This window comes from Ochotona princeps, chromosome 10 (genome assembly GCF_030435755.1).
Source record: "Ochotona princeps isolate mOchPri1 chromosome 10, mOchPri1.hap1, whole genome shotgun sequence".
NCBI lineage: Eukaryota > Metazoa > Chordata > Mammalia > Lagomorpha > Ochotonidae > Ochotona > Ochotona princeps.
In genome coordinates, this window is record NC_080841.1 from 1,987,693 (window position 1) to 2,000,117 (window position 12,425).

At 43.7% G+C, this 12,425-nt stretch overlaps 1 protein-coding gene across 1 annotated transcript in view; it reads left to right on the top strand.

The window, feature by feature from the left end:
- The window catches only part of HMCN1 (hemicentin 1), a 366,339-nt gene that overhangs the window by 119,319 nt on the left and 234,595 nt on the right, over nucleotides 1-12,425 (top strand). The window contains exons 5-6 of the mRNA XM_036495278.2: nucleotides 2,903-3,074; nucleotides 4,611-4,717. Coding sequence (XP_036351171.2) covers nucleotides 2,903-3,074; nucleotides 4,611-4,717 — 279 coding nt within the window. The remainder of the gene's footprint in view (nucleotides 1-2,902; nucleotides 3,075-4,610; nucleotides 4,718-12,425) is intronic.

Consider the following 12,425-nt stretch of genomic DNA (forward strand, 5'->3'; position numbering starts at 1 on the left):
TTCTCCAGTGAAATGAATTGTATCTGTTTTCAATTTGTTCCCTTCTCAGTAGGTTTATTTTTAAAGTGATTTTGGATTCCTGACACAAATCTGCACTGTATCTTTCCCTGTAAGAAATATCATGATATGTGGTGATCCATTTGTAAAAGGCTCACAAATGTTGGTGATTTGGAAATGGGATCAAGAATAGACTGCTTCCATTTGAATGCACTTGTCCTGATGAAATGCAGCTAAATTAGAGAGGTGTCTCGTTAAGACTGCACAGGACTTGGTGATTTCCGTCTATGCTGACAGACATCGGGGTTAGCTTCCCGGTAACAGGTCACAACTTCCGTGCACAAAAGCAAAGGTGCGTGCAAGGGGCCATCCCGGAACACGCTGGGAAGTGAAAGAAGGATGCGTGTAAAAATTGCCTTCCCTTCTAGTTTAACTTGATGCGACTGCCTTTCATGAGTCTCCATGCAGTTCTGGGGAGTGTCTGCTTCCTAGCTCCTCTTACCTGCCGTTCAGTTGAGAATTGTTTACGTTCTCACGCTTTGTCTTTCCCTTAGGAGCCAACAATCTCTACATTCTTATTTTTCTGTCCTTTGCTAGCTTCATGATCTCAAATCACCTTCCTGGTTGGTTGTTACCAGTTAAGTTTATCAAATGCGTTCTCAGTCCGTGCATTTGTTCTTTCTGTTTTCTTTGATTATGCGTATCTTTCCAGCAATGTTGTGTTAACATTAAAATGGCAGCTCTCTCATTATTTCACTGTATGTTGCTTCTCACACTGTTTGTTTTATTTGAGACCATGGAGAGGGACAGAGGAAAAGCTCCTACTGCCAGCCCCGGGGTGCATTAGCAGGAAGCAGGAATGGGGAGTGGATCTGGGCTTCAGGCAGTACAATCTGGGATGTTGCTATCTGAGTGATATCTTAACCATGACACCACACGCCCATCCTCTGTCACACTCTTGCACTTGTTTCATTATTATCATTTTGCTTCAACGTCATTAACCTTACTTAATACCTAGGCCACCTCTATCATGTGTTGAGCACAACCGTGTAGTTTTGGGTATGCAAAGAAATAAGGTGTGGTTCTTGAGATACATGAAAAATGAATAATATATAGTAAATGCTGAAAGTTGAATAAATAATAAAGAGAAGAAGAGCAGTTGCTGTTGACTAAGAACAAACTGCAAAGGCCTCTACCTGGAAGAGTACTTTGAACAGCAAGCATTTACTTTGTGCTGAACGTAATTGCCTCATACTGTATGAAAATGTAGCCCAGCTACTCCTTTACCTCTGAGGAAGAAAATATGATGTCATGACTTAGTACTTTTTATAGAAAGTAAATGTACTGTGCGGTATTTGTTACTTGGCTACTTAATTTGTGGCCACGTCTGTTGCATTTTTATTTATTTTTTTAATTTATTTTATTGTTGTTGACAATCTTTACATAGTTAATTACGGTTAAAGAACAACAACAAAAAAGGTTCAGGGGGATAGGGAAGTGGGTAATACTGTTATGTCCATATTGTTTCCATCATGTATCTGAGGTAAAGGGGGATATTGAGGGAGAAGCCCCACCCGGTTTCCCGCCCACCCCAAGTCCCAGATGTGGGGCATGCTCTGAGATATTTGCTCAAGTGGTTTTAATAGTTCTCCAGTTAAGAATTGCTGCCAGTGTCGCTCGATGAGGTCGTCCACTGATTGATATGGTCCATCATAAAGTCACCGTTTGCCCAGTATTTCGCTGCCAACATATAGCTGAGATGAATGATTGACCTGTTCTGTCTTCTGTCTTTTCTTGGTTAGAGTTCTGAGTCCAGCAGTTCGATTGGGGAGATCTCCAAAGAAACTTCGAGGTATTCCCGGACTAGTTTCTTGTATGTTCTAGCAAGCACAGGGCCCAGCACAGTCCATCACCCCGATCAGCTGGTGGTTGCAATTGCTGGGTTGGTTCTGTTTTTGGTCCCGAGTTGCACTGGAACCAATGGGTGTTGCAGTCCAGTCTGGTTCGGCCCTCACATCAACCAGTGGGAGCTGCAGCCTAGTCGAGGCAACCCACAATAACCCCCACCAGGCCAGCCCCCTACCCTGTTGCATTTTTAGTAACGTTTTGTTTTTACTGGCATGGTGGTAGTTCTGTGGAGGCTCTTCTGTCGGATCACAGGAGGTCGTGTATGATGGTATGCGGTTGTGAAGTGTCCCTGACCGGAGAAGGGTGAGGCGGGTTAAAGGTTGCCATGCTGCAGGGTGGGCTGCAGTGTGGCCAGCCTGTGCTGTCCAGGCAGGCGTGCTTTGCTGAGGAGGAGCGTCTGCTCCTGCAGAAGTGTCCTGGCACTGGGGAGTCACCCTCGTTCCACGGGGCGTTGGCACCCTGTCACAGGGTGATGAAAACTGCATGCTGGGTGTTCCCCTCAAAACTTGTTTCCGGAAGACATGAAGCATTACATTGATAAGAAGGAACTAATCATTGTAATGACCAGAAGGCCTAATGGGCACAAATTTTATTTGGTAATTGGCTGAGTGTGTATCGTTAATAAGTTGCATCTAGAAATAATACAAATCTAGAAATGGTGGATGAAAAATGGGTTTCACAATTTGATATCACCTTTTCAAGCATTTAAAAATTGTTTTTCCATTTCTCTTGAGACTTAAAAAGCTAATATATTTGTAAGTTTCACTCTACTTGGTTTTAGATTCTCTGGTCTCATTTTGATTGTTTTATTCCAAAATAGAAAAATCTGAAAACATGACAAATCAGTACACTGTTCTGACTCTCAGGTGGTGTCTGAAAGCTCACGGTGGTGCAGGACCTGCCCTCGTCTTGGGGTTCATCACACGGCCGAGACAGCAGTCACGCCCACTGAACCCTGCTGCAGGACGCCCCTCACCCTCTGCTTTCTCTCTTCCAGGTGTTAAAATGGGTAGAAGAAGCAGTGCAGGCCTCCAAAGTCCACCTCTTATCCACGGATCACTTGGAACAGGCTGTCAACACTTGGAAAATCCCTTTGGATCCCAGCCTGAGAGAGGTCACCGTGTCCCTGAGTGGTCCTTCGCCTGCGATTGAAATTCGCAATCCTTTAGGTGAGACCAACAGCAGAGGGGGAACACAGTTTTTTTTCATATTTATGTCAGGTTGTTACTGATAATGAGTAGTGTTGTTGAATTAACCTGAGATGCAATAAGCTAAATCTTTTAGTATTTAAAAATAAGGTTCAGTAAATTTAATTGTAGTGAAATTATCTCAAAGAGGAATATTTACCTTAAACTCAAAGTTATATTTCAAAATATAAATGGAAGTATTTCAGATTAATTTATTTTGTAAGATTCTGTTATTTTGAAGTGAATCTTGCTTTCCGTTTGTAGTTTTCCACTCTGTTCTTTTGTTGATAAGGTTAGACAGAAGCAATTTTGCCTAAAACCAATTTTTATTCTCAGTAGAAAAAATGTATTAATTTGCTTCCTCATTTAATTATGTCTAATAATATTTACCTGATTCCATTGCTGGCTGACAATTCCAATGTGACAGGCTCGGAAGAGCACTCTAGAAGGCAGAAACTATTTGTTTTACTATTTGTGTGAAGAAAAAATACATACCTGTTAATATCGTTTAACAAATCTTGTTTCCACCAAGGCTTCAGGAAGTGTTGGATCTTTTCTCCCTTTGTGAATGTGTTTAGGTGAGGAGGAGGTAGCTAGCTTTCCTGCTCCGAGTTAGGAAGTAACAGGTAACTCCTAAATGCCACAGCTTGCACGGGGCTCTTGGATGCCTAATTGGCACTAGCGACATTGAAATTTAAAACCCAGAAAACTCTTTCTAGATTTCCACAGCTTTGAATTCCTCGGGGGCTTACCTGTGTGCCCCTTACGTAAGTTTCCACTGCTTTGGAAACTCCCTGGGCGTGTATCCCAAAAGTTTGGATTTGAACTTTGGAAACTTAGAGCTGACGTTGTCAACTTGCAGAATTTGTGTGTTCAAGAGGCAAGAGGGAAGTGAATAGAAAGCTGTAGTTCAATGTGTGTTTGTTTTTCTTCTAATTTAGATAAATCTCAGGTTAGTAGGGATGGTGTTACACTACTTCATAAATTGCCTCCTTCCTGTACACCTGTGGCAGGTAAAAGCCTTCTCTGTACTTTGTGATGCCCAGGGCGCTCCTGTTACTAATACTGAGTGGGCTCCAAAGAAGGTATTTATCTTGGTTTGCTGTTTGCGCTGTTTAATCTAAGTATCTCTAGTGACTGCACACAGCTTCCTGGTAGCTGAAGTAACCATCATGGAGGCTAATTTCAGTGGGCTCGTTGTTAGTCTCACTTTACAATGAGTTGACATAATACGCGAGAGCCCTGGTGTTTGGGACTGTGCCCAGAAATCTTACAGTCAAGTAGGTTTTGTATGTAGAGGCAACAGTGCTTTGAGATATGGGCACGGATGCCTGTCATTTGGTGCTCCTGTATCCTGGAAATGGGATGTCCTTCCTCCAGCCACAGAGTGGAAAATCAGAGCCCGTGGGTTAGCATCACTCTTCAGGATCGTACACTAAGTTTTATGTAGTGTAGAATCAGGCAACCTACACAGCAATGGGAAAAATTACACTTGTTACCGTTATGTCTGTCTCTCAGGGAAGCTGATAAAAAAGGGATTTGGCCTGAATGAGCTGCTGAACATCCACAACTCTGCCAGAGTGGTGAGCGTCCTAGAGCCAGCAGCTGGGATCTGGACAGTGAAGGTACTGTTACCACACCCAGTGTGGGGTGTGTATTATCTTATGTTGGTGGTGGCATGCTGTGTAAAGCGTATACACTGGTTTGAAGAGCCGGCAGCTGGGATCTGGACAGTGAAGGTACTGTTGCTACACCCAGTGTGGGGTGTGTATTATCTTATGTTGGTGGTGGCATGCTGTGTAAAGCGTATACACTAGTTTGTTTGTGTTTACTCTTAGAGTCGTGGAGATGTTTAATGAAAAGCTTTTAGTGAAAAGCATTATAGAGAGAGTGCATTTGCAGACGATGTTGTGATGCCGTGAACTGGCCAGGATTTTGGTCATGAGCATCGTCAGTGTCCAAGGATTCACTTCGATTCCCAGATGGTTTTTCTTTCATCACATGTGAGACTGATTTTATTGTCCAAGCCCTGCTGCCAGCATAATCACAGATGGAGCCAACAGCTGATAAGCAGCTCGGGCTGTAGGCTGTGGTGTGGAGCTGCGTGGCTGTGAACCTCAACCCTGCTGCTTCTCAGCTGTCCTGTGTGGGAACAGGAGTTGGTGCCTTGCTGTCCTCCTCCAGGACTTGGGGACTGCAGGAACACTCCACCAGTCTTCACAGCCCTGGGCCAGGAGCTGTGTTACCGTGGTGTCTATGAGATGCATAACATAGTTTCCATTACACAGTGAGCAGTCCTTGCTGTTGCCGTTACCTTGACTTGTACTCCTTGCCTTCTGTAATACAGAGTGGCATTGTATCCTAGCATTATCTTAAGTGGTATGCCTTCACTCTATGAAAGCAATGTCATTGGCAATTTCAGGGAAGTATATACATGAGAAATTTAGGATATTCTAGAACCCAGATCTGGGCACATTATACTGGTTGGTATGTGACCCAGTGTTGTAGGTGCTGTGGCCAGAGCTCTGGCCTCCCTCCAGCTCCGTTGCCTGCTTTTCTGTGTCTGAAGGCTGAGAATGCAGGGGAGTGCACAGTCCCCGAGCTGCAGGAGCAAGCCCAGTGTCCAGAGGCGAGCAGGCCGAGTCTGCTCACTGGCCGTTGCCCCTCTTCTGCGTAGCATCCTTTGTCTCCCAAGAAACTGCCTGTGCTGGGATCATTTATTCCTCATGGGCTCCGCTTCCCTGCCTAAGAAGCAGCTGAGGGGATAGTAGTGCTGGTTGTGGAGCTGCTGTGGGAGTTCCTGGACATGAGACCATAGAAATCTGGGGAGCCTTTTTAAGATGCCCGTCAGGTATTTATTATGTGTATGTTTAAATTTTTTTTCATTTTTTAAACTTTTTTTTAAAGATTTATTATTATTGGAAAGCCGGATATACAAAGAGGAGGAGAGACAGAGAGGAAGATCTTCCATCCGATGATTCACTCCCCAAGTGAGCCGCAGTGGTACGGTGCGCGCCGATCCGATGCTGGGAACCAGGAACCTCTTCCAGGTCTCCCACGGGGGTGCAGTGTCCCAATGCATTGGGCCATCCTCAACTGCTTTCCCAGGCCACAGGCAGGGAGCTGGAAGGGAAGTGGAGCTGCCGGGATTAGAACCGGCGCCCATATGGGATCCCGGGGCGTTCAAGGCGAGGACTTTAGCTGCTAGACCACGCCGCTGGGCCCCCATTTTTTTTAACTTTTTATTATCATCTTATGATATGGTTCCCTAGGCCCTGGGATTTCCCTTATCCCCTCCTCAGTTCCCTCTCCCCTCACTGAGTTCCCCGCTATCATTACTATAGTATAGTGTTTCATACACAGTCATATGTCCATCATTGTGAGCATAGACAATGGCACAGAGTCCAGCATCCTATTTTCAAGATGTAGTAAACAGTTTCATTGGGAGTCCATCTTTGTCTGGAAGTAGAAAGAATATGCCTCTTCTAAACCTGCCCTACAAATGATACTTAAAGATGTTCTCTTGAGAGAGAAAAGAAATAACGCCCACCAAAACCAAAGGCAAACGTAAAGAACATCCCAGTAAAATAACAACAGAAGACTAAGTCAGTGAACAACCCATTGCTAAAATGACAGGACCAAATTACCACCCATTATATTAACCCTGAATGTAAATGGCTTAAACTCATCAAACATCATAGATTAGAAGGCTGGATTAAAAAACAAAACCCATCTATTTGTTGCCTACAGGAGACACATTTCATCAACAGATTAGTGGAAACTATAGCTCATGGATTTTGATTTTTTTGCTAGTTTCAGCTCTTCAGAACTCTTTCTTCTGATTAAATTCTTCAGTGACACATAGATCATACAGTAGCATCATTCTCTTCAAGAAAGGTTTTGATTTTCTTTTTCATTTCCTCAGTGAGAGATTAGCCATTCAGTAGGTGTTGTTAATCTCCTTATGTATGTATTTTTATTGTAAAGGCAGATTTATGTAGAGAAGGAGAGACAGACAGAGAGAGCTTCTGTCGGCTGCTGTACTTTCCACATGGCTGCAGTAGCTGGAGCTGAGCTGGCCTGCAGCCAAGAGCCAGGAGCTTCTTCTAGGTCTCCCATGTGGGTGCAGAGTTCCTAGACCTTGGGCCATGCTCTGCTGTCTTCCAGGTAGTAAGCAGGGAGCTACCTATGAAATGGAGCAACTGGGACATGAACTGATGCCTGTGTTTGCAGGTGAAGGATTAGCCAGTTGATCCATCACGCTGGCCCCTATTTTTTTTTAATAAATTCTAGATAAACTACCACATATCAAAGAATGAAAGTATACATAGAAATCTCATTTAAGTTCCAGAATATCAGTTATTTATTTTCAAAACCATAAACCATCTGGTAGGAAAAATTGAAACTGTAATATAGATTTCTGTTTTTGAGAGAATAAATGAAATAAAGCCATAGATGAAAGGATAATGTGAAAGCACAGCTGAGAGTTTGGTAATGAACGTGCCAAACATGATGCTGCCTGTGTGGTTCGCTTGCCTCTCTCCATGCAGGATGCGCTCAGTACTTAACTGAATGCTTCAGGTTGGCAGTGTTGAAGCGTTTGGGCCACTCTGAGATTTAATTGGAAGTGGCCAAACTAGAGTTGCTTTGGCCAGCTCGTCCAACTTGGGACTAGTCTTGAGGTTGACTTTCTGTGAGTGTGATTGGGAGGGATATAAGAAGTGTGAGTCTTCCTACCCCAGATGCCTCGGTTTAATCCTGACCCAGCATCACATTTGTAGAGTACAGGGCCAGTCAAGTCTTGCCTTCTGAGCAGTGACAGTCAGTTGCCTATTGACTGGAAGCATGTGCGGGTTCCTGTGCGTTGTTAGGACTTGCCTTTGCAGTGGCCAGTCCTCTCTGGAGGTGGTTTGGCTTGTTCCCAGGGTAGCCAGGGGCATTTGCTCTGGTAAACTCTGGCTCCTGGGAGAGGTACTGGGTGAGTGTTGTGTTCAGTTGTCCGCTCAGTCAGTGTAAACTTAGCGTCAACTCCTGGCCATACGCCCTGCTACTTACTCAGTGGACACTAAGCACATTTTAAATGACAGAGCAGGGAAGTCCCAGGGTTTGTCTGTGAGTACAGAAAGTGATGACAATAAGGCAATGAGAACTCTGTTTAGACAAATCTCTATGCTTAGTGTGCTACAATTAAGGTAAAAAGACGTAGGCTCTATTATTGTGTTATATGGAAGAGCCTCCAGTTCTTATTTGCAGCCTTTCTTATGTCAGATGATGATTCACAGTAACAGTACAACTTAGAAATAATAAGTTTATTTTTGCTCCGAAGAATGTGTCAGGTGGATGCAAAGCAAATTGAGCTGAACGTACTGACATGGATGCTGAGCTGACACTCCCCCAGGATGTCTAGCTAATGGCACATGCTTTTCGTATGTGCTTTCTACAGGAGAGACAGGGCTTACGTCGATAGAGTATCTTTGGTGCTGCTGCTCATGACTCTGCTCTGAGGAAGGTGTCTTTGTCTTTAGTGGAATCAGTAATGGCTTTTGGAATGTTTTGCCAAACAGCTTTTCTCCCAGATGTGGAAAGCAGGTTATCTGTTATCTGACTTTGGCATTGGTAGTCAGGGACCACTCGGTTGAGCCTTAGCCAGTCTTTCTGGTCCTCTTCCCTCAACTTGCTTTCATATTCTCACCAATACAATCTGTCTCTGAGCCTCCAGCCTCCAGCTGCCCCTTCTCCCAGGATGCCCTTCTGCAGTCTGCCCCGCTGTCCCTACCCCTGAGCCTCCAGCTGCCCCTTCTCCCAGGATGCCCTTCTGCAGTGTGCCCCACTGTCCCTACCCCTGAGCCTCCAGTTGCCCCTTCTCCCAGGATGCCCTTCTGCAGTCTGACTCATAGCCAGCCCCAGGGTCAGACTCTAATGACAGCACTCCATGAAATCTCGCCAGATCTTTCCCCACCAGAATGCTCTCTTCTCTTCTTGCTCTGGCTTTCTACTGCCATTCAAAATGTCTGTAGTTTTGCTTTCGTTTTATTTGAGAGAGCCTGACACAGAGAGTTTGAAATTTTCTATCTGTTGGTTCATTATTGTTGATTGGCCCACAGTCATCAGACCTGGGCCATGCCAGTGCAGGACTCTGGAGCTCGTCTGCATCTCCCTCGGGTGGAAGGAATCCAGGGACTCCACCTTCCCTTGCTGCCTCCCAGAATGCACACAGGCGGGAAGCGATCAAAAACATGGGACTTTACAACCGACACTCCAGTATGGCATGTGCGCATCCCAAGTGGGGCCCTAACCCAAGTGCAAGTCTCCCTTTGTTACTGCTATGCCCCCAACTCCCACCTCAGGGCCTCCTTAGTGGATTAACTTTTCCTTCATATCATTTTATTTCTGAACACATTGTCTCCTTTTTTACATGCATAGATGAAGTCTTGTTACTGTACATGAGAGTGTCTGAGAAAGAACTCTACAAATGTGAACGAGGGAGCATTGAATACCTTCCTGATGATACATGGGGGACAGGCAGAAGGGCTGTGATGGTCCGCCTGGAGCTGGCGCGTTGCTAACGAGTGCACTTTGAATGCACTGAGAGTGGCAGGTTCTCTGCCTTGTGGTCTTCCTGGGAAGACCTCTCTGATACAGTGAGCACTTAGGCTAAACAGAGAGCTGGGTCACTCGTTTGGGTGACTGAGATGTTGCAGGTGGCCTGTGATATAGGTGAATAGGTGTGTGAAAAATAAGTAATTTAGAACATAAGGTGTTAGTAAAAATGGAGACAATGTTGTTTATACTGCTATATTTCCATGTAGAGTAAAGATACAAAATCCGGATTATGTTTCTGGGAGACAGTTTGAATTTTCTGTTCGAACATCAGTAGAATTCAAATAGAACCACAGAGACTCCTGCAGCCTGATCTTGTTGTCTGCTCCATTAGGAAGCTGCCTTCAAAAACATTACAGGATTGTCAGCAGCCAGTGAGTTCAGCTGAAGTGGAATGTTTCTCAGATTACTCTGGGATTGTCAGTGTGGTCACGCGTTATGCCATATGCCTGAGATGTGTCTCCATGAAGTAAATTTACACAAATTGTCCCTTGAGAATTTACAAATTAGAAAACAGAATGTGCCCACCCCCACGGTTATACTGAAATCTTGAGACTAGTGGAAATATTTTGATTTTAGATAGTTAACATTGGTTGCCAGGGCCTACTAGCACGTTTTCCCACATGGCAAGTATATTGTTTTTTTAGGGTTGTTAATTCTTTTTTTTTCCTTCTAATATTTATTTATTTATTTTTTATTAATTACGTTGCATTGTGTGACACAGTTTCATAGGCTCTGGGACTCCCCCCATGGTGGATTCCTCCACCTTGTTGCAGTATTATGGCGAGTGTATTTTAGAAATGATGCTGAACCGGCATAAATCTGTTTGGAAATGGTAACTAAATCCAGCCTTGGGTTTACCAAGGACCACCCATGATTACTGTGTGACCCCCACTTCTCCTCACCTGCTGGTTCTCTTGAATAACCCCGAACTCTCGACCAGGTGTGTTATTAAATTAGCTAGGTGCAGCATTAATTCACTCTTTTGGGGTTACTGAAATGCTTTATAATGTGTTTTTACTGGAACATTTCCCAGTTATTTTGGCTTTCCAGTATCAGTCTTTCAGCTAGGTGGAATGCTTCCTTTTAACAACAGATGTTTGTACATTTGTGTATGTGTGTGTAGAAGTGAGTATGTGCTATATTTATATATCTGTACTTTGGGTGCATTTTTTTCCTTTTTATCACACTGCTCCAAATACACATGCCCAATAAAATGATGGTATTTAAATCTAGCTGACATTGTTTTGTTTTTGTGTCTGGCACAATGCTTAACTCACAGTAGATTCTCAATAAATATTTTATTAGAACCATCTTATTCTTGATAAAGAATGGTACATCATTGAAGAAAAATACTTGGGAAAGAGCTGAGTATATATTTGAATTCAAGATCTATTATCTAATACCTTTTTACATTAGAAATTATTTAAATTTCCTGAAGGAAGCGGGGAAGAAATAGTTACTGTTGTCATTGAGTTGTTGGTAAAGAGCTTCAGTACTTTCTGACCTGCAGATAGGTTAAGGAGCTAAGGAGCTACGTTGTTGTCTTGAATATATAGAAATTGCACATTGTATCTTTGTTTTAAAAGGAAGATCTACGGGAAGCTGTTCCTGTGTTTTTGCTAGTGACTTTGGGGCACATTTACTGTTTACAAAATGCCGGGACTGTTTAGGAGTGAGAACTAAAAGCCAGCACTAGCAGTCAACTTTTGATTCAGTTATGTAGCAGTGGCTTCTATGTTTAGTGCCAGGAGGAATTCACATGGCTCCCCAGGAGAAAGCGAATTCCTTGCTCCCGTTCACTGGGGTTTTATATGTTCTGCCTCATGGTCATACAAGAGCCCACATTGATAAAGGCTCTGCCACAACTTTTAAATTGTCGAAATTATTTTTACTTGAAAATCAGAGTGCATGTGTGCTCACAGTTCCATCAGATGATCTGCTTCACCAAACGCCCACAACAGCTGGTAAGCAGAAGCTTTGTGAGGTCCCACACAGGACCGGCAGCCCGCATACTGAGGGCTTCCCAGGCGCGTTGGTGCAAAGCTGGATTGGAAGTGAAGGCAGGACTTGACCTCAAGTATCCCATGTGCCAGTTTAACTGCAGAGCCACAACGCCTCTCTCCTCCACTTACTGTGCTTAGAGCACTCAGCTCCTTCACTCACATTAGATGGAGGAACACTGGAGAGCTTGCATTGAACAAATGAAACCAAAGGATTGTGTTACTTGTGTCTCATCCTAGAAGTGACACACTCACTCCCTTCACAACTGATGACCAACACATTACAGTAGTTTCCTTCAGCTTTCTCAGAATGGCTCGTGGAAGTCCTTCACATACTCCTCTTCCCAGTATCCTGTTGAATGGCATCATGTTGGGAACTAGAACTAAGCCACAATGGATGTACTTACACCAACAATTTGACAATGCTAAAAATTAGGGTTTCTTTTTCCTGGGGGGGGGAATTCACCGTCACAGTGACCTCTTCCATCGTAACAGAAAGAGTATGTAGCTAAGTAGAATGGCAAATAGATACCTGGGGTATATTATTGTCTTCTGTATTGTAGGATCAAAATATACACAGATTGTTATCCTATAGTTATATGTGTAGACTTAGTTACTGTCAAAAGAGCTGTGAACTTAGAAAGCTCATGACTGAACTCTCTAAAGCTAGGCGGGTGATTATTTCTTTGAGTCTCGATTTTTTCATGATGCTATATAGTATTATATAAGA